The following is a 19421-nucleotide window of genomic DNA, read 5'->3' on the forward strand; positions in this document are numbered from 1 at the left end:
GCCTCAGTATTCAGCCAAAATAATCTTTGGCTTTGGCCTTGGCCTTTAGAATGCCAAATAAGCACATGGCTGCTTTGATGACATTTCTCATAGCTCTGCACTTGTGCTTGACTAATGACCATTTGATCATACAAGTGACTATCATTTCTACATAAGTAATATAAATAATGTGTTATTAGGATTGAATATTAATATCTGAATACTCATCTTAAAATAAATATTGGTTGGCATTTTAGACATAACAATAGAAATCTTTTATATGGTAACATTTTACTGGATAACTGAGTAACTTAACTATAAATGTCCAGTATGTTGCAAGAGTAAAATGCTATAATCTTTGTGATGACTGTAAAAGCCAAATTTAGGTACATGCTTAACTTTCAAATAATTAAATAGGAAAACAATTTAGAGCTAATATGAACACTGAGAGTGCTTTATCTATATAAATTTAGGAAGAATATATCGTTTCTAAGCAAATAAGTATTTATAAAAATATACAAGGCAGATTAATAGATATTAGGTTACATATAATTCTAACCTTTGTAGAAGGCTGCTCAATATACTAGTATTCATAGCACTACACAAACTTTAAAGAACTGACCTAATTTTTAATTAATGATTTAAGTAAAAAAAAATTAATGAATTAAGTTTTTTAAAAAAGTACTTCTTTTTGACAAGAAGAATTAAAAGCAGAACATCAACCTCGCCGTTTAAAAATTTCATGACAAGTTCCAAAATCTGGTACAATTTCCATAAAAACATGAAGGGGTTTGGCAAGAAAACAGAGAAAACCGTGGATCTAAAGCATATTTTCTTCTCAAATTTTTCCTTGTATTTCTAACTCTGTTCAGATCTTCTCAATAATTAAATTTTAAAACAGCTTCATAAGTTGCTTTCAGATGATAATTCCTTACAAGTTGAGTCTAGAGACATAAACTCATGAAAATGGCTGCTTATAGAGAACAAGATTTTTGAGATTTATCCAAACTTTATACCAAATACAATGTTCCTCCTATAAAATATATTACTATAAAACTTTCTCTTGAATTATATCAATAGTGATGATATTAAACTGAATATCTATTTAGAATTTTTAAAATACACAGTATAAAATATACATATATACACACGGTATATTTATTAGGAGCAAACTAATAGCTGGTAGTGTAGGGGAAATTACTAACCCTGCATTATCATGTCAAACATTTAATATTTGATTGCCAGGTTTTGTTTTGTTTTGTTTTGTTTTTTTTAAGCAGAGTCTTACTCCGTCACCCAGGCTGGAGCACAGTGGTGCAATCTCGGCTTGCTGCAACCTCCACCTCCCAGGTTCAAGTGATTCTCACGCCTCAGCCTCCCAAGTAACTGAGATTACAAGCGTGAGCCACCAGACCCGACCAATTTTTGTACTTTTATTTTTTATTTACTTTTGAGATGGAGTCTCACTCTGTTGCCCAGGCTGGAGTGCAGTGGCACAATCTCGGCTCACTGCAACGTCCGCCTCCCAGGTTCAAGCTCAGATTACAGGCGCGCATCACCATGCTTGGCTAATTTTTTTTGTATCTTTAGTAGACACGGGGTTTTGCCATGTTGGCTAGGCTTGTCTCGAACTCCAGACCTCAAGTGATCCGCCCACCTCAGCCTCCCAAAGTGCTGGAATTACAAGTGTGAGCCACCACACCCAGCCTCAATTTTTTGTATTTTTAGTAGGGATGGGGTTTTGCCATGTTGGTCAGGCTGGTCTCAAACTCCTGGCCTCATCTGCCCACCTTGGCCTCCCAAAGTGCTGGGATTACAGGTGTGAACCACCACTCCTGGCTTCATTTCTGATTTCTTTTAATTTTTCATAACTTCAATCTCTTAAGATAGCTATCTTAAAGCACTGTTATCTCTATACTCCCTATGATTACTTATAATCATAATTCCTCCACTTTGATAATGAAGCTGAAGTTAAAAGAAATAAAGTGAATTGGCTAGTCATTAAGGGGCAGGGCTGGATTTGAACAAATCTCCATTCAGTGCCCGGCCCTTGATTGCTAGTTTTTAAAAATTAACTAAAAATTTCCATTTATTCTTGTATCCCAGAAGTTCATCATACTATGACGGAGATACCTGACTTTGGCCACCTGGCATTTGGTCAAAATATATCCCCCAAACTAGCAAATAATAAAAAGACTTGTGAGATTAAAATAAGATTATACATATGTAGTGTTTGTGTGTCTGTGAAGAGAGATGAGGAGAGAGGAAGACAGAGGACAGGTAGGGTTACGGGGGTAGAGAGAAAAGGAGAGTTTAGTTCACGGCATGTTATATTTACTCAAATGTTAAAGTACCAACATTTTATGCTACTTCTCAGTATTTTTTAAATGGAAAAGGTAAGATGTCTTACCCCTAGAACTAAACATTCAAGTCTTACTGAATTTATACAAATTCCGAAGAAAAACATGATTACTTTAATAATACTGATGAAATGTTTTCATAAATGTATAATCTGACAACAAAAGTTAGAGCAGTTTGTCTAGTAGTTTTTTCTCACACTAACACTTATTGAGTGCTCCTATGTAGGTGTTTCACATTCATATGTATTCAATCCTAACCATAACAGTATTAGGCACGTTCTGTAATATATCAAGGAATTAAATGTACCTGGCATTCACACATTTTGAAAACAGATTGTCAGGCCTCTTGAAGATGACGTTCCTTTTGTGGGAGCTGTATTTACTTGCCATTGAAAAATAACTCTCAAATTATAATGGAAGCAAATGGTAAAAGTAAATTAAATACAAGACACTTGCTTTATAGAAAATTCCAGGAGTCTCTCTGCTCTGGTATTTCCAGATACTTATTTCCAAATAAGTGTTATTTGGAAAAAGAACAGGCTCAATAGAAGGTCATGGAAATAACTGAACATCTCTGACTCAAACAGCCCCCAGACCTTAGTTTAGTGGTTAGCTCCATTTCCTTCCATGGTCCATTATTTAATTCAAGCCTTACTTTCCTTCTCTATCCTTCAGCTGAAGGTCTCTAGCTACTGTACTTGAAATGCTTAACCTAGGAGTGGATGGACAGCAAGAAAGTGGGGAAGACAGGAAGGGGCTGAAACAGCAGTCTCTCCAGAAGTATCTTCTGTTCACTGCATTGTTAACAGGTGACCCACACTAAGAACTCAGTGGTCAAGTTAGGAAAATGCCAAGTAAAATTAAAGTGGTTTTTGTTTTCTATTATAGGATTTGCTAAAACAATTAACATACCAATGTTCAGTACATAGTATGCAGTATTTTCTTAATTTATTTAAATTAAGTCATTTATAGTATCTCCTGGGAGAATTTCATAGTACTATGTTTTACAAATTATACTATTGATAACATCAAGCAAGTAGGGATACCAGCTAGGGTGATATATTCTACCTGGAGCAAATTCCTTGTGAGGAACAAGTAAGAAGAAAAAAACATACCTAACATGAAATGTAATCCTAAGAAAGACATGACAGTCTCAATAAATATTTTGATTACAAAATGACACTCTCTCATGTCACATCGATTAAAAGAGAATGAAGAAAAAGTATCTGTAAGTCCAAAATAATTTTTTAAAGCATAAAGCTTTTAACATACCTTTCCAGAACTTTCTTTGTTCTTTAAAGGTAAGAACAGAAAGAAAATATAATCAGAAATAGCAAAATTATTTGATCCAGTTAAGGGGAACAGTCAAGTTTTATATCAGAATCAAGAGGCTCATGTTTCTACTTTAACGTTTTGATTATTCCAGTGAAAAAGGAATGACTTACTTAATATACTTGAGAGAAGGTCTAGACAAAGGGAGGTTCATCTCCTGGTTCCCTTTTTTAGGATTTGCAACCTGCAGACAGGATGCATTCTGGTTCTTTTTTCCACTATATGCTGCAGGAGAGGCCTTCAGTTGTTCTCAGGGATACATGCCTGAGACTAGTTGGGGAAGTCTGTCCAATTTAGGGATGAAGTGTTAGCCAGCCATTTTGGCTGCATATCCAAAGCTACATTCTTTAGTCAACTAATTAGAGAAAGCTGACATGTCTCCTGTGTCATATATTAACATGGTTTTGAATGAGGGTGGAGGGGAAGAATGTTATTTTTATTGACTCATTAAAACACCACCAAAAATCTTAGTATCAACTAACAATGTTTGGTATAGGAGTAATATACAGATTGAGCATCCCTAGTCAAAAAATTCAAAATCTGAAATGCTTAAAGTTTATTACACTGTCAGAAGACATAGAAAATGTGATTTTTAAACTTCAAAGAACTACCCACATAGTATATTTAATTATTTAGTGTTAAAATATACCTGGGTTAATTTTATGGTTAGGAAGAATAAACTAAAAATAGCACTCTCAGTTCAAGCTATTAACTCTTATAATATGTTTATGTATGTGTGTTCTAACACATACAATTTATCACTAGTCATGAATTACAACTTCCCCTGAAATGTAGTTTATTCATTATGGCTCTTTATACCCTAAATCTGTTTTCTAAGTCCCATGTACTTGTTTTCTCTGGATAAAATCAAAGTAGGATCTGTGATCTCTGCAAAATTTGTAAAAGGTCTACAACAGCATTTCCAGCATGTCAAAAGATAGTCAAGGGATAGCTAAAACACATCTTTGTAGGATGAGAATGAGTTACACAGACATTAATTAGAATTCTAAAAATACATGTTATTTAGTCCCTAAGTCTATGGCCCTATTTTTTTTAATCCATTAAGAACAATATTCTCCACCAGAGTAAGTTATCATTGAAAGCCATTTAAATGTCATAGCAAACCAGCTTGAAGCTTACACAAAGCCAATTATAGTTGATCACATTACCCAAATGTATATGAGTTATGTTAGTAGCATACAGTCACGCTGGTTCATTGAACAATTTTTTATTGAGCATGAGGTTAGCCTGTGGTTCCAAAAACAAAAAGGAACTTTTCTGGAGGATCCTTGGGAGGCTCAGAGACAATAAATCATTAATTATGTCCCAGTATAATAAATGTTCTTGTATATTCAAAGCTCCCCAGCAAAGTCAGAAGAACTCACATGGGATGACAGGGATAATGTGCGCTGGTAGCAGGGTGGCCTTAGCCAACTGAAACATGGCCTTAGCCAACTGAAACAGGTGATAGAAACTAAAACAACAACTTTTTGCTCATCTGCCTAGACAATGTACAAACTAGGACTCCAAGGCAGAGGGTAATCAGATATTTTTATTCAAGGCAGCTTCTATGCTTCTCCTCCTTGCACACTGGGATCCCTCCCCCAGTTTTTCTCCCTAACTATGGCTGGATTTTTCTCTGAACCTGTGAGGACTGGCATGTTCTAGAAGCTGTCTAGCTAGACTTACTCTGGTTAAATCACAGCACTCAAATTTGGTCCCCTGGGCCCCTCCTCAAGTGGGATTTTTAGAAATACCGTCCTTCAAACAAGTATGATCAGTCCTAGCCCTCAAAAGAGTGGAAAGAATATTAGGCCAGAAACCCCAAGAGATCTTAAATGGAAACCAGGTCAGATAGAACTCTTTTCTACTCTGTGGAAGGACAGTATTTCTCAAGGTGTGTTAAACTGTATGTTTAAGTAAAATTAATGTCAGATATAGAAAATGTCCATACCTATAAATAACAAATGCAAAAGAAAAAATTCATAATTTCACATCTAGCATTTCTGGAAAAGAACCTTTCAAGTGTGTTATATAATAAAAGGGTTAAATACTACATATATGCCTATGGTCCTGGCACCGTGGCTAAACATTTTTATAAAAATCAAATATTCAGAAATTTACCAATATTTCTTATGCCAGATTTAAATAAAAAATGGGGTCTTAATTTTTAAAAAGGGGGGTCCTCTGTGTGTTTCAAAGGCTTCAGTAAGCTTCAATAGGTCAGGGATTTTTGTCTTGTGTTCATTAATAAACCTCCAGTTCCTGGTACATAGGTGCATTAAATATTTGAATGATTATCTGATTTTTTTAAAAAAGCAAAACTTTGGAAATAGAGATGAAGAATAATAAGAGCAATGACAAGCTTACTGTGTGCTAGGAATTTTGCTAGTAATAGCATTAAAGATCTCACTTAATCCTTATAACAACAAGATAGGATAGGGACTCAAAATCAGGTATTTACAGCTCATAATAAGTAAAGCTAACTTTTAATGAGGGCTTGTGTAGTATCCTATGAAGTATACACACAAATTTTATATTATTGGGTGACATTTTCTTCAAAACACAATCATAAAACCTACATCACCAAGTATGTGAAATACGACCATAACAACTAACAGAGCAGTATAAGTCAAATATAAAATAAAATACACAAAAGTAATCTCTGTGACTTTTTTTCCTCTGTCCTTTGTGGGTAAGACTATGACAACCAATAACACCAAAAATTAATGTATGGCCAAATTAATCACGGATGATTATTTGTTAAATTTATATAATAATCACGTGGTTGTTTTCATAGTAACAGAGTCTAGTAAAGCAAGTGTTTCTATTATTTTATGATATTTTATATGAGTTAACATTTGAATTATCATCTCTAAAATATTAATACTGAGCCATTTTACTTTTTAACAATGAAGTCTCAATGAGAAGAAAATGTGCCAAAATATCCCGAAGTATGAGTTTCTGAAAAAAATTATTTTTATTAAGAAATATCACATATAAAAAAGGTTTATAAAGAATAGTAAAATAATACTCCTGTATGTACCACTGAAGTTAAGAACATTATCAGCAGGATGATCATTAACTCACAATCTAAACTGGAACACTTGAGAAAGAAATGTAGTGCTATTAAAAATTGTATCAGTATACTAAGCATGAACTGGAAATCAGAACCTTTATTTATCAGTGGCTTTAGAAGTAACTTGGTTACCCCCGAAGTTCACATCCCCTCTTCCTACTCTCAAGAGGTAACCAATAAAACTAAATATATTTATCTATTCTACTGTTAATGAACATTTTTTTGTTGTTGTTATTGTGGAACATCTCTGTACAAATCTCCTGGTACACAAGTAAAGATTTTCTCTACAGTACTTACCTAGGAGTTGAAATTCTCAGTTGTAGAATAAATGTGTGTTCAATTTTAATACACAATGTGGCAGTAGGTTAATCATTCACCTATATTTTCTTTTAATTTTTTCCTTTTATTTATATAACCTACACCTCTGTAATCTGTTTTGATTTTAATATATGTGGTGACAATCTAATGTTTTCCCCCTCAAATAACTAATTTTCATAATTCTATATGTTGAATAATCAATTCTTTTCCAGTTGGTTTGGCATGTTTCCCCTAAAATCAAGTTCTTATACCAATTATAATTTGCTTTAGCCCTACCTATTGTGTTCAATTAGGTTGCTAGTATTAACTATATATTATGATGACATTACCAATCAATCTAGTACAAGATAATATACAGCAATTAAGTGACCAGAAGGTTTGTGTCCCTGAATTTATTGTCTTAATATCTCCTGGCCAAAGGCTGTAACAACTTAAGTCTCCTTTTCCTTTATCATTGTCAGAATTTTTTTTTTTTTTTAAGACAGGGCTTTGCTCTGTTGCCCAGGCTGGAGTATAGTGGCGCAATCACGGCTCACTGCAGCCTCGACCTCATGGGTTCAAGTTACCTTCCCATCTTGGCCTCCCAAAGTGCTGGGATTACAGGAATGAGCCACCACGCCCACTTGTAGATTTTTTTTTAAGCTATTAAAAATTTAGAGGAATGTATGAAGCACCTCTTGCACCCTGGGGTTCTATGAAGGATAGACAGAAAAATCACATTCTTTCTGTAGATGAAACATAACACAGACATATTCCTCAGTACCTGAACTCTTGCTATGGGAGTATTTGTTATAATGACTCACAAAAAGTTTTTTTAAAACTAAAATTTGCTATCCTACTTGAAAGCTACTCTAATTTCAAGAGTATAACTTGCACATGTGCACCAGTGGAAATGCACACTTGCACCTGTGAAAACGTTATGCAGGGGTCAGTCCATGGGATCAAGGGCGATTCAATCGTATCTAAGCTGTTTTTCTGTCAGAATACTGTCTTCTGCTCAAGTTATTTAAAGCTACTGTTCATTATTCCTATTTTCTTCCCACCTTTTTCTTGAAAATTTAGCCCTGCATACGTCCCAGAGTTTGCTTCTGCCATTACACCTGGAAACACAGCTAACCTTGGCCCAGTTTAGACAGCATCCATAACATATTTTGTTGTTATCTATATTACAGTACAAGCTCCCTGCAGTATAGGACAGCATAATTCAAATCTAATAATGAATAATATCTGAATCCTACATACAACTAATTCATAAAATATTAATTAGGTAATTTTTAAATGTTGTATATTACATAGAAATCCTTGGTGGATGGTAAAGTGTTAGTGATACCTGGGAAAATTGGGATTTGCACAGGCAGGAAACACTACTTTTCTCATTTAAAATTATGGAATGTAGGTTAGATGCGATCTGAAAATTCACTACTCAAGAAACTTTTAAATAGTGGATTTGATTCAGGTAATGAGTCTTGAAATTGTAATTTGATAAATGAAACTCACATCCCAGTCTTGCCTCTGAGATTATACCCAGATAATCTTGGAAGTTCTAGGTTTCCCCAAACCTTACTTATAATCTCTGGTTTACTAATAGTATGCTACGTATCACATTAATTGTTTGTGGCTTTTACTATTCCTGAATAGTATATGACTACTGTTTCCCTAATTCTGACAACTGTACACAATAAATACTCTATAAACAGGAGCTGCTCACCAACATAATAATCAAATATATAAGCAAAATTATTTTATTTTAAATGTTGAGAATATGGTATGTGTAATTCAAAAACTTGAGGCAAATCCAATATTACATAACCCCTAGAACTTGAGACTAGCAAATGCTTATGTATATCAACATGAACACATCATACTGTGGCACATGCTAAGGTAGGTACCTTTCAAAAGGGCCATTTATCTCATATGAGAAACATGTCAACAAAGAGAAAAAAAATAAAGAAGAAGGTCATTTGAATTTATGACCACAAATAACCCCCTCATCACAAACAAACCTGATCATTTCATCTGTTATTCCAAAATAAAAATTCTCCAAATGGATGAGAAAACCAATTTTGTATACAACTAGATCCTGTACTCTACCACCTTACCCTTTCCTTCTAAAAGTGCTCAGTGAGTATGTAATGCAGAGACGATATAGAAATGAGTAAGATAGGATCACTGCCTTTAACACCTAGCATAGTGCCTGACATATGGTGTGCACTCAACATGTCTGTTGAATGAATTCTCCAGCATGTAAAAATTTTTCTTTTGAGTAATAGCAAATTATTTTATCCACAGAGAAAAAAATTAACTCAAGAAAAATCAAACATTATCTTCTTACCCACAGTCTGGAGCTGGACACCACCTACAATCAGGATCTGCAACAAGCCACCGTCTAAGCATAAATTCTTCGTATTTTTCCATCAAGACATCATCACTTAATATCAAGCGAATATCATGGGGATTAAACCGTTCAGTACATTCTGGGCAACTAATATTAACTCTGCTTTCAGAGATTTCTATCCTTAAATATTGTCGTAAGCAATCCACACAAGATCTGTGATGACAAGTCATTATATCAGGAAATCTGTCTTTAGAATGCCGCAAAAGGCACAAAGGGCACTCTATGAAGTCTCCAATTTGTTTGCTGATGGAAGTTAATCCATTGTCAGAAGAGGTATTTGTAGAGAAAATGGAGTTCTTATCAGTACACATTTCAGAATGTATACTTTCAATACTTGCAATTCCATCCACCCCGCCATTTAGCTCCCTTGATTTACGTTTGTTATCTTTTTTCCTCCGAAACAGGGAGCCTATTGAAATTCTTCTTTTTTTGGGTGCCTTTTTGACTGAAGGCAAGCTCACAGATGAAGCAGAGGACTGAAGATCTCGATCTGAACCCATTTGCCGATGTAAACTCATGTCTAAAATGCTTGTTAGAATTGAGACAGGGTCAGTGTTTACACACAGCCCTTCATTATATTTAGAGATAAAACCTATTTCTTGTTCTTGCATTCACATTAAGTCATGATGTAAGAATATCCTACTTGGTTCCTTCAGAGAATTCTTGAAAAGTTCGATTTACAGAAGACTGCTATCATGGATGTTCTGAAAAATAAAAAATAAAAAAATCAAGATCATTTAATTGTATTGTTTGTATATTTTTATAAATATGAAATTTCAAACAAGTATGTTTCTTAACCATTAGTAGTAGTTGTTTTTTTTAACAAGGCCAATTTATTAAATAGTCTATAAGAAACTACAAGACTAATGCTGAAATAACAACAAGGGCATTCTTTAATCTTAATAAAAGATTCTAGATTTGAGCTGACCTAATTATTATTAAAATCTGAGAAAAAACTTCTGGTCATTATCACTCTGACTTCAATGATTTCTCACTGCCTTTAGCAGGTCTTTTTGTTGTTGTTTATAACTGACCATCAAGTATACATGCAAATACAAAGGGCTAAGAATAGCTTACACAATCTTGCAGAAAAAAGTAGGGAAAGGGCTCTAACACCGCCAGATATAATGACTTCTTATAAAGTTACAGTAATTAACATAGTGTGCTATGCCACAAGGATGAATACAAAGACCAGTGGAACAAAAAGTAGTCAAGAAAAAGTCCCATATAGGCCAGGCGCGGTGGCTCACGCCTGTAATCCCAGCACTTTGGGAGGCCGGGATGGGCGGATCACAAGGTCAGGAGATTGACACCATCCTGGATAACACAGTGAAACCCTGTCTCTTTTAAAAATACAAAAAACTAGCCGGGTGTGGTGGCAGGCCCCTGTAGTCCCAGCTATTCGGGAGGCTGAGGCAGGAGAATGGCGTGAACCCAGGAAGTGGAGCTTGCAGTGAGCCGAGATTGCGCCGCTGCACTCCACCCTGAGCAACAGTGCGAGACTCCATCTCAAAAAAAAAAAAAAAAAGTCATATATATGTATATGAGACTTGATTTATGACAAAGGTGATGTTGCTGAGAACTGAGAATAAACAGCCTTTAAAAAAAGAAAAATACTATGTCTACTGGTTATCCACCTGAGAAAAGAAACTTGATGGATGGATGGCTCACCCATGTGTGAAAATCAATTACAGATGGTTTACAGATCTAAATATAAAGCTTCTAGGAGACAAAAGAGACTATTTCTATGAAAAAATTCTTAAACAGAACATACAAGAATACCAACCATAAAATAAAAGACTGATAAACTGGACTAGAATAAAATCAACAGACAGTATTAAGGGTATGGGAGGAGACTTTTGCCACATATAACTAATAAAGGCACAGTGCCCAGACTATGTAAAGAATGCTTACAAATCAATAAGAAAACATAGACAATCCAATAGAAAAACGGGCAGGGGACTTAACAGGCATTTCACAAAAGGATATGAAAAGTGCTCAACATCATCAGTCATCAGGAAAAAACACATTAATGCCACATTCAGAGACAACACACCTAATAGGATGGCTAAAATTAAAAGACTGACATTTCCAAGTGTTAGCAAGGATGTGGAAGAATAGGGACTCTCTTACACTACTCGTGGGAGTGTAAAATGGCACAATTACTTTGGAAAACTGTTTAACAATATCTATCAAATTGGAACACAGAGATACCCTATTACCCAACAATTTCACTCCTAGAAAGGAATGCATAAGAAAAATGAATGTACACATACATTAAAAGACATACTTAACAATGCTCACAATAGCATTAGTAATAATATTCAAAATATTGGAAACAACCCATAATTTTACCAACTGTAGAATTAATACATAATTTGTGGTATATTCACACTCTAAAGCAATGAAGCAATGAAAAGGAACAAAATACTGCTACACATAAGACAGGACTCTCATACAAAAGAGTATGTGGTATAATTCTATTTATAAAAAGTTCCAAACAGAGAGAATTAATGTACAATGTCAGGATTGTGGCTACATTTTGTGGTGAGGCACAAAGGGAACTTTTTTTGTTTTTTTGAGACACAGTCTGCGTCTGTTGCCCAGGCTGGAGTGCAGTGAAGCAATCTCAGCTCACTGCAGCCTCCATCTTTCGGGTTCAAGCAATTCTCCTGCCTCAGCTGGGATTACAGGCATGCGCCACCATGCTGGCTAATTTTTGTATTTTTAGTAGAGACAAGGTTTCACCATGTTGGTCAGGCTGGCCTCGAACTCCTGACCTCAAGTGATCCGCCCGCCTTGGCCTCCCAAAGTGCTGGGATTATAGACGTCAGCCACAGTGCCCAGCCAAACTTTCTTAATATGTGCAGTATGCATAGTGGTTACAAAGGTATGTTCACTTTGTGATACATACACGACCCAGAAACTCAAGATTAATGTGCCTTTTTCTATGTGTTTTTTTCCTCCTGTGGCTGACCTCCTAATTAACATATGTTCTCTGGAAAAACATTTCACTCAAACAAACTTCACCTCATGTCCCTCGGTTTATATTTCCCTTCACAAACACAGGATAGATAAGGAACAGTCAGAGAGCTCAATCTATACAAATACAGTTATGCATCACTTAATGATCGGGATACATTCTGAGAAATGTGTCATTAGGTGATTTTGTCGTGTGATCACAGAGCACACTTACACAAACCTAGATGTTATAGTCTATTACACACCTAGGGTATACTGTATAGATTATTGCTCCTAGGCTACAAACCTGTACAGTATGCTACTGTAGTGAATACTGGAGACATTTGCAACACAATGATATCTGTGTACCTAAACACAGATGTTTCATTTATTTGGCTCTCCAATATCCTGCCAGTGCCTCACACTGGGTAAATCCAACCAAAAGCCAACTGCCTCTAAGGCAGTCCTTAGAGGTCAACCTCCTGGGGCACAGAGCAGGGTAGAGAAGGCTGAATGAGAGTAGATCTGGACATGCAAACAAAAAACATCCAGTATTGTATGTATAAAGAAGAGAACTTGGGAGTCAAAAGACCTGGCTCAGCTATTTTTTGTTATCATATCCTAGGTAAGATATATTCCTGAATCAGTGATCAGGACCACAAAATATGGATGATACCACTCACCTCAAATAGATGTTCTAAGAATAATGTGAAATTGACATGTGTTAAACCTGCCTAACAAACCCAGCACCGTACTAAATGTTAGCTGAAATGGAATGTAAGATAACCTAGTGCTTTACAAAATGTGTACCTTATAGTAAGTGCTTAGTATTAAATGAATGAATGATGCTTTTCAGTTGCTATTACTCTGTGATCCTTAAGCCATACGGCCTTACTACATCCAGTTTTTTAACTGTGGAAAGACAAGAACCTTTTACCTTCAGAAGTGCTTCAGAATTCGTAAAACATGTTAAGTATCCTGACACTACAACTTCAAGAATTATACATTTATAATATCCCACCAATAAACATCTAACCATAAACACTTCAGCAGCATCTAATAGCCACCTATGTGCCTAAATGATTTACACATCATTAGAAAGGTATTCTGGAAATGAAGAAGGCAGGGCAAAAAGTTTGCATACACAGAAAAGACTTACTTCCCAAGAGGAAAACCTACTGCATGGTCAAATAACAGTTTTTGCTTCTGTTATTCAGCTAAAATTAGGTTTCTTCTGTCACTTCTCAAACAGCTTAAAATATGGAGAAAATCCAGTAATTTTGTGCTGATGGTCAAAATACTAAATGTAAGAGCAGTGTACCTATGTTTTCTAATTTTAATTTGTTTTTTAGATGTCTGACATCCAGATGTATGGTACTTCTAAAATAAGCATGCAATAAAAACAGCATGTGACAATATTTACTAGCACTGTTGAAGAGAACAGAAAGAGGACTAAGTCTTTTTTTTTTTTTTAAGTAAAGACGGAATAGGTACAGATAATTCCCAGCAGAGTTTCTACTGATCACTAACTTGGTCACTACAGAAGCTTAAAGCTATTCTATACTCAAGTGAAAGTGTCAATAAAGAAGACAAATAAAAAAGACTATGTTAAATGCTGTATTCTGTATTACAAAAGAATAACAGGCTATTAAACTTCAGCACACGCTTATGTTGAGAAGATAATAAAGAATGAAGAAAACAAATTTAATTTTAATGGCTATGTATTTGCATGTGAGATTGGGAATCCACGAGGAACATTTGCTTTGATAGCAAAGATATTTTTAGTATTGTCTCACTACAAGTCATTTACATTTCACTTTCTGTGCACTAGGCACATGTTCATATCCTGCTGCAGCACTTTTCCTCACTGATGTGTAAGACATAGTTCTATTTAATAAAGAGGCTTGCTATCATATGGGGGTATGTGGGGGTGTGTGTGTGTGTGTGTGTGTGTGTATACGTATAAATTGTATTTGACTATATGGCAATTTTCCAATGTAGAAATTTCAAAAGTTTTTAACATGCTCAAATTCACATATCTTTCTGACTTTCGACTTCTACATCAGCCTTAGAAAGCCTTGCCCACTCTAAGATTATATTTTTAAAATCCCTTCACATGTTTTCTACTGGTAATTTGATAGTTTATGAATAAGTAGAGATCAAAATTTGTTTTCTAAATGGCTAGCCAGTTACCTCAACACCAGTTACTGAATAATGATCTTTCCTCCATGCCCCACCCCCTACATACATACTGATTTAATTTTTTAATTTCTTATTTTTGAGACATTTATTTATTTATTTATAAATTATTCCATTGCTCTATAAGCTTACAAAGTCTTCTTTTGGAGGATGAAACCTAATTGTTACATATTTACTTTCTGGTCCTTTTCAATCTTTCTTGTGCAGCGGTGCCCAAACTTTTTGGTACCAGGACCAATTTCAAAGAAGACAATTTTTCCACAGATGGAGGTGGGGGGTGGGAGCAGGGATGGTTTCATCAGGCATTATATTCTCATATGGAATGTGCCATCTAGATCCCTCGAGTGCAGTTCGCAATACTCCTATGAGAAATCATTGTTGCCACTGATCTGACAGGAGGTGGAGCTCAGGCAATAATGCTCACGGCTGCTCGCCTCCTGCTGCGTGGCCCAGTTCCTAACAGGCCACACACTGTGGCCCAAGGGTTGGGGAGCCCTGTTCTTGTGGATCCACTTTTCATCTGGTGTCATGTATCTTCAGCCTCAAGAACTTCCATTAGCATTTTTTGATATGCAGGTCTCCTAGCAATGAATTCTTTCAACTTTTATCTGGGGAAAAAAAATGTTATTTCACCTTCACGTTTTATGGGTATTTTTGCTGAATACAGAACTCCAGGTTGATATCTTTATCCTTTCAGGATTTAAAATAGGTTATTACACTGTCTTCTGGCCTCCATCGTTTCTGACAAGTCATCTTTCCTGATATTTTAATTCCCCTGTACATAATGTGTCTTTTTCTCCTTTGCTTGCATTCAACATTGTTTTCTATCTTGGATGTTCAGCAGTTTGATAAAGATGTGCCTAGATGTGGTTTTCCTTGTCTCTATCCTGCTTGGGGTTCACTGAACTTCTTGAATTTGAAGTTGATTTAAACCAAATACAGGAATTCGGGGGAAATTATTTCTTTAAGTATTTTTTACCATACTGTCTCTCTCTCTCTTCCCACTCCTGGAATTCTAATTATTTGTATGTCAGTTTGATTTTTGTCCCAGGGGCAACTGAGGCACTGTTCTTTTTTGTAATCTTTTTTTCTTCGTTCGGTAGACTGGCAAATTTCTATTGATTTATCTTCAATTTAATCAACTTTTTCTTCTGCCATCTCCAATCTGCTGTTAAATCCATCCAGTGAAATTTTCATTTTAGATATTGTACTTTTCAGTTCTATAACATCTATTGTTCTTTTTCATAGTTTCCATTTCTCTGATGAGACTACCCACATGTTCAGTCATTATATTTCCCCCTTTAAGTCCTTAAAACACTGCAGTTGCTATAAAGTCTGTCTGCTAATTCTGCTAATTGCAGAGTCTGCTACCTATTTTTGAGGGAGTCTTGACATGGAATGAAGCATATTTTCCTGCTTTTTTACATGTCTAGTAATTGCTTATTATAAACTGGATATTGTGGATATCTTATAGAGGCTCTGTAGTCTCTTGTCTTCTCCTGAAGAGTGAGGACTTTTATTACACTGGGCAATTAAGTCACTGGCTAGTCAACTTGAACTTCTGAAAGCTTGGTTTTATGCTCTTTTAGAGTAGATCTGTGGAAAGCACCCATGTTTACCAATCCCTTCTATCTTGCTGGGAATCAAACACCAAATTCTGTCACCCCTGCAGAAGCCATTAGCTAAAATCTCTATTTAGATTTTTCTGCCTGCCAGCTGTTGTTTTCCACTGAACTCCTTGGAATCTCCCAAGCACAGTTCTAGGGGACATCTAGATATCTGAAGGGAGTTTACCCACAGATTTTTGGAAGTTACTTACCATAACTCCCTCCTTTCTGCGATTTATCCTATTTCTGGCCACTTAACTCCATCCCCTGATACTTCAAGCCAGTAAGACTCTGATTTCCTGCTTGACTTTCAGCTGCCCTACACTACATAGACTTTTCTTTAGGGGGAAAGATGTATAAATTTTTTAAGGAAAACATCTTGCAGTTTTCCAAAGGATATCTTCATCTAGGCTTTGAGATACAGTATTCTTGAATCTGTACAGGATGCTGTCACAGGAAATTTTAGCCTACTTATGCATCCACGATCTCCACAATGTAACTGCTTACCAGACTGCTTTTTTAAAACGATCCTTTAAAAGATTTTCTTGCATTATTCAATACCTGGAACTGTAAGGTCTTCAACGAATGACTAAATGTGTTAAACTTTTTGCCTTACTTGCTCCAAGTAACCTGTATAACTATTAATTCATTTATTCTTTCAACAAATATGTTCAGTGCCTATCATGTGCCAGATACTCTTGTAAGTGCTGGATAGTGAACAAAATAGACAAGGTCCCTATTCTGTGGAACTTTCATTCCAGTACATTTAAGCATTGAACAGATACTTCAGATGATATCTTCTCCAAAGAGTAACATGAATGACTTTGCAAGGATCTAAATTTTAGTAAGTAACTCCTTCTTTTCTAAGCATAATTTTAAAGAAAAAAGTTGATTTTTATTTGGACATATATGGTAGTCCCATAACTGAAACTAGTATTTATCAAAATCCATTTTAAAGCTTTCTTCCTAGTAGACTTTAGATACTTTTGACAGCACTCTATTTTTCGTAGTTACAATGGTTTTCTAATACCCAAACATTTTGGTAGACAATTTAAGTTGCACAAAAGAAATCACTATTTATCTAACCAAATTATCTAGTATACAGAATATTCATTTTGCTCACTGGGCATAACTTTAGGAACCAATATTAGCAGATAAAAGGTGGGGAAATCCTCAACCCTAGACTCACTATTTTGGATCTGCTCAGCCTCTGGTGCTACATAAACGTTCCTAAGGCAATGAAAAAAGGGAAGTATCTGTCTTTGTGCAGCATTTACTATATGTAGTGTTGCAAACACCATCTCATCAAATTTAAATATGGCTATGTACAATTTAATGTAGTAGCTGACTACCAAAAAATAGATAATTATCATAAGCCATCCTTTGATCAGACTATAACTTAAAGTGATCTACTAGAAATGATGTATTTCTACCCAAGCTAATTTTGGCCCAAAGTAAATAGAGTTTTTATAAATCTGAATCATATCATTAAGAGAAGTTTGAGGCATTAAACTAGATTCTCATATATCACTTTCTCTTAACAGAGAGAAATCACTGAAGTTCATTATAATAAAGTTTGCTATTACTAAAAAATCACATTTAAATGTTATTTTTAAGTTATGCCATTCATGATCTATGCTTACTTATAAGACTTGCTTATGAACCTCAAATTTAGAAATGTCATTATTTTCCTCTAGTAAATTGATTCCCCAACATAACTACCAAATTCGGATACCAAGCAGCAATGCATTCTCTGGGCATTATTCTTTTTTTCCTTTTTTGAGACGGAGTCTCAATCTGTTGCTAGGCTAGAGTGCAGTGGCATAATCTCAGCTCACTGCAACCTCTGCCTCCTGAGTTCAAGCGATTCTTGTGCCTCAGCCTCCCTAGTAGCTGTGACTACAGGCACGTGCCACCATGCCTGGCTAATTTTTGTATTTTTAGTAGAGACAGGGTTTCACCATGTTGGCCAGGCTGGTCTTGAACTCCTGGCCTCAAGTGATTCTCCTGCCTCTGCCTCCCCAAGTGCTGGGATTACAGGCGTAAGCCACCACGACCAGCCTCTGGGCATTATTCTTACTGCCCAGGTAATAGTATTTATTAAACATCTCTTTCTACAGCCTAGTAAAGTAAAAATATAACAAGTACATTTTTAGAAAAAAATAAAAATGCTTAAAATAACAGCTAATGCATGGACTGGCTTCAGAGAAATCCATGAAATCTCAAAAGTGTATGTTAATTTGTGAATATATATATATATATTCTAGGCACAGGATAGATCCACAGCTTTCAACACATTCTCCAAGGAGTCTAAAGTACAATGAAAGGTTAACTGTTAATGCTGAGATGTCAGATTTAACTTGCCAGTAAAAGTTAACAGTTTCTGTAAATCCTTCCTACTCTCGCTAATTTACATTATTAGTACAGCATTCACAGCTGTACCAATTATAAGCTCAGTTAGAAAATAATTCTATTCCATTAGAAGTATTCCAGTTGAAGTTGCAACTCTTTCCACAAGAGTTAAGTTTTTGGGAAGGTTAAAAAACAACTTTCATGGCTAAACAAAGTCTCTGATTCATCACACAAGAATAAACATTATGTGGATAGATGGCCGGCCCACAGTAACCCATCACATGTATTGAAAACAAAAATCATACAAACAAAGGTTAATCAATATTGTATATTCAAAGGACAGGTGACCATAAATATGTCCATAAAGATATTATAATGCTATTGTGTCATCTTTACTTAAAATGGCAATTACCACTGAAAAAATTTTAAAGTTGATTATTCCTTATGAGGTAAGTCAATTAATAATCTATTTAAAGTGTATTAATAACAGACATGAAGAGATGAAGACATTTAATGCCCAATGTGAAAGAAAGCAATGGTACTAGACATACAATCTACATACCTTTCAATTATTGCAACGTGTCCTTAGACGCGTGAGCACATAATACGCAGATCTAAGGTAACCTAGGTTCTATGATCTCTACCAAGTGGTTTTATGCCTTTTGTTCAGAAAGGACCTCTCTGTATCATCTGTAAAATGGGGAAAATACAATTGTGGCAGAGATGCTGTTACATGCTCATCTGCTTCATTTTCCTTCTGAGCACAAAGCAGGACTACATTTTCCCATTCCACTTATGGCTAAGTGTGGCCACATTATTAGTCCTGGCCAATGCAATCT

General features: G+C 35.4%; 1 protein-coding gene across 17 annotated transcripts in view; it reads right to left on the reverse strand.

The window, feature by feature from the left end:
• The window catches only part of RNF19A (ring finger protein 19A, RBR E3 ubiquitin protein ligase), a 118200-nt gene that overhangs the window by 86173 nt on the left and 12606 nt on the right, over positions 1–19421 (reverse strand). For all 17 annotated transcript variants that reach the window (XR_010112997.1, XR_010112994.1, XR_010112993.1 and 14 more), the window contains exon 2: positions 9401–10167. Coding sequence is in view for 9 of the 17 variants with exons in the window: in XM_055116788.2 (XP_054972763.2) it covers positions 9401–10074 (674 nt within the window). In the remaining 8 variants the exon portion in view is untranslated. The remainder of the gene's footprint in view (positions 1–9400; positions 10168–19421) is intronic.

The sequence above is a fragment of the Pan paniscus genome, chromosome 7, assembly GCF_029289425.2.
Source record: "Pan paniscus chromosome 7, NHGRI_mPanPan1-v2.0_pri, whole genome shotgun sequence".
NCBI lineage: Eukaryota > Metazoa > Chordata > Mammalia > Primates > Hominidae > Pan > Pan paniscus.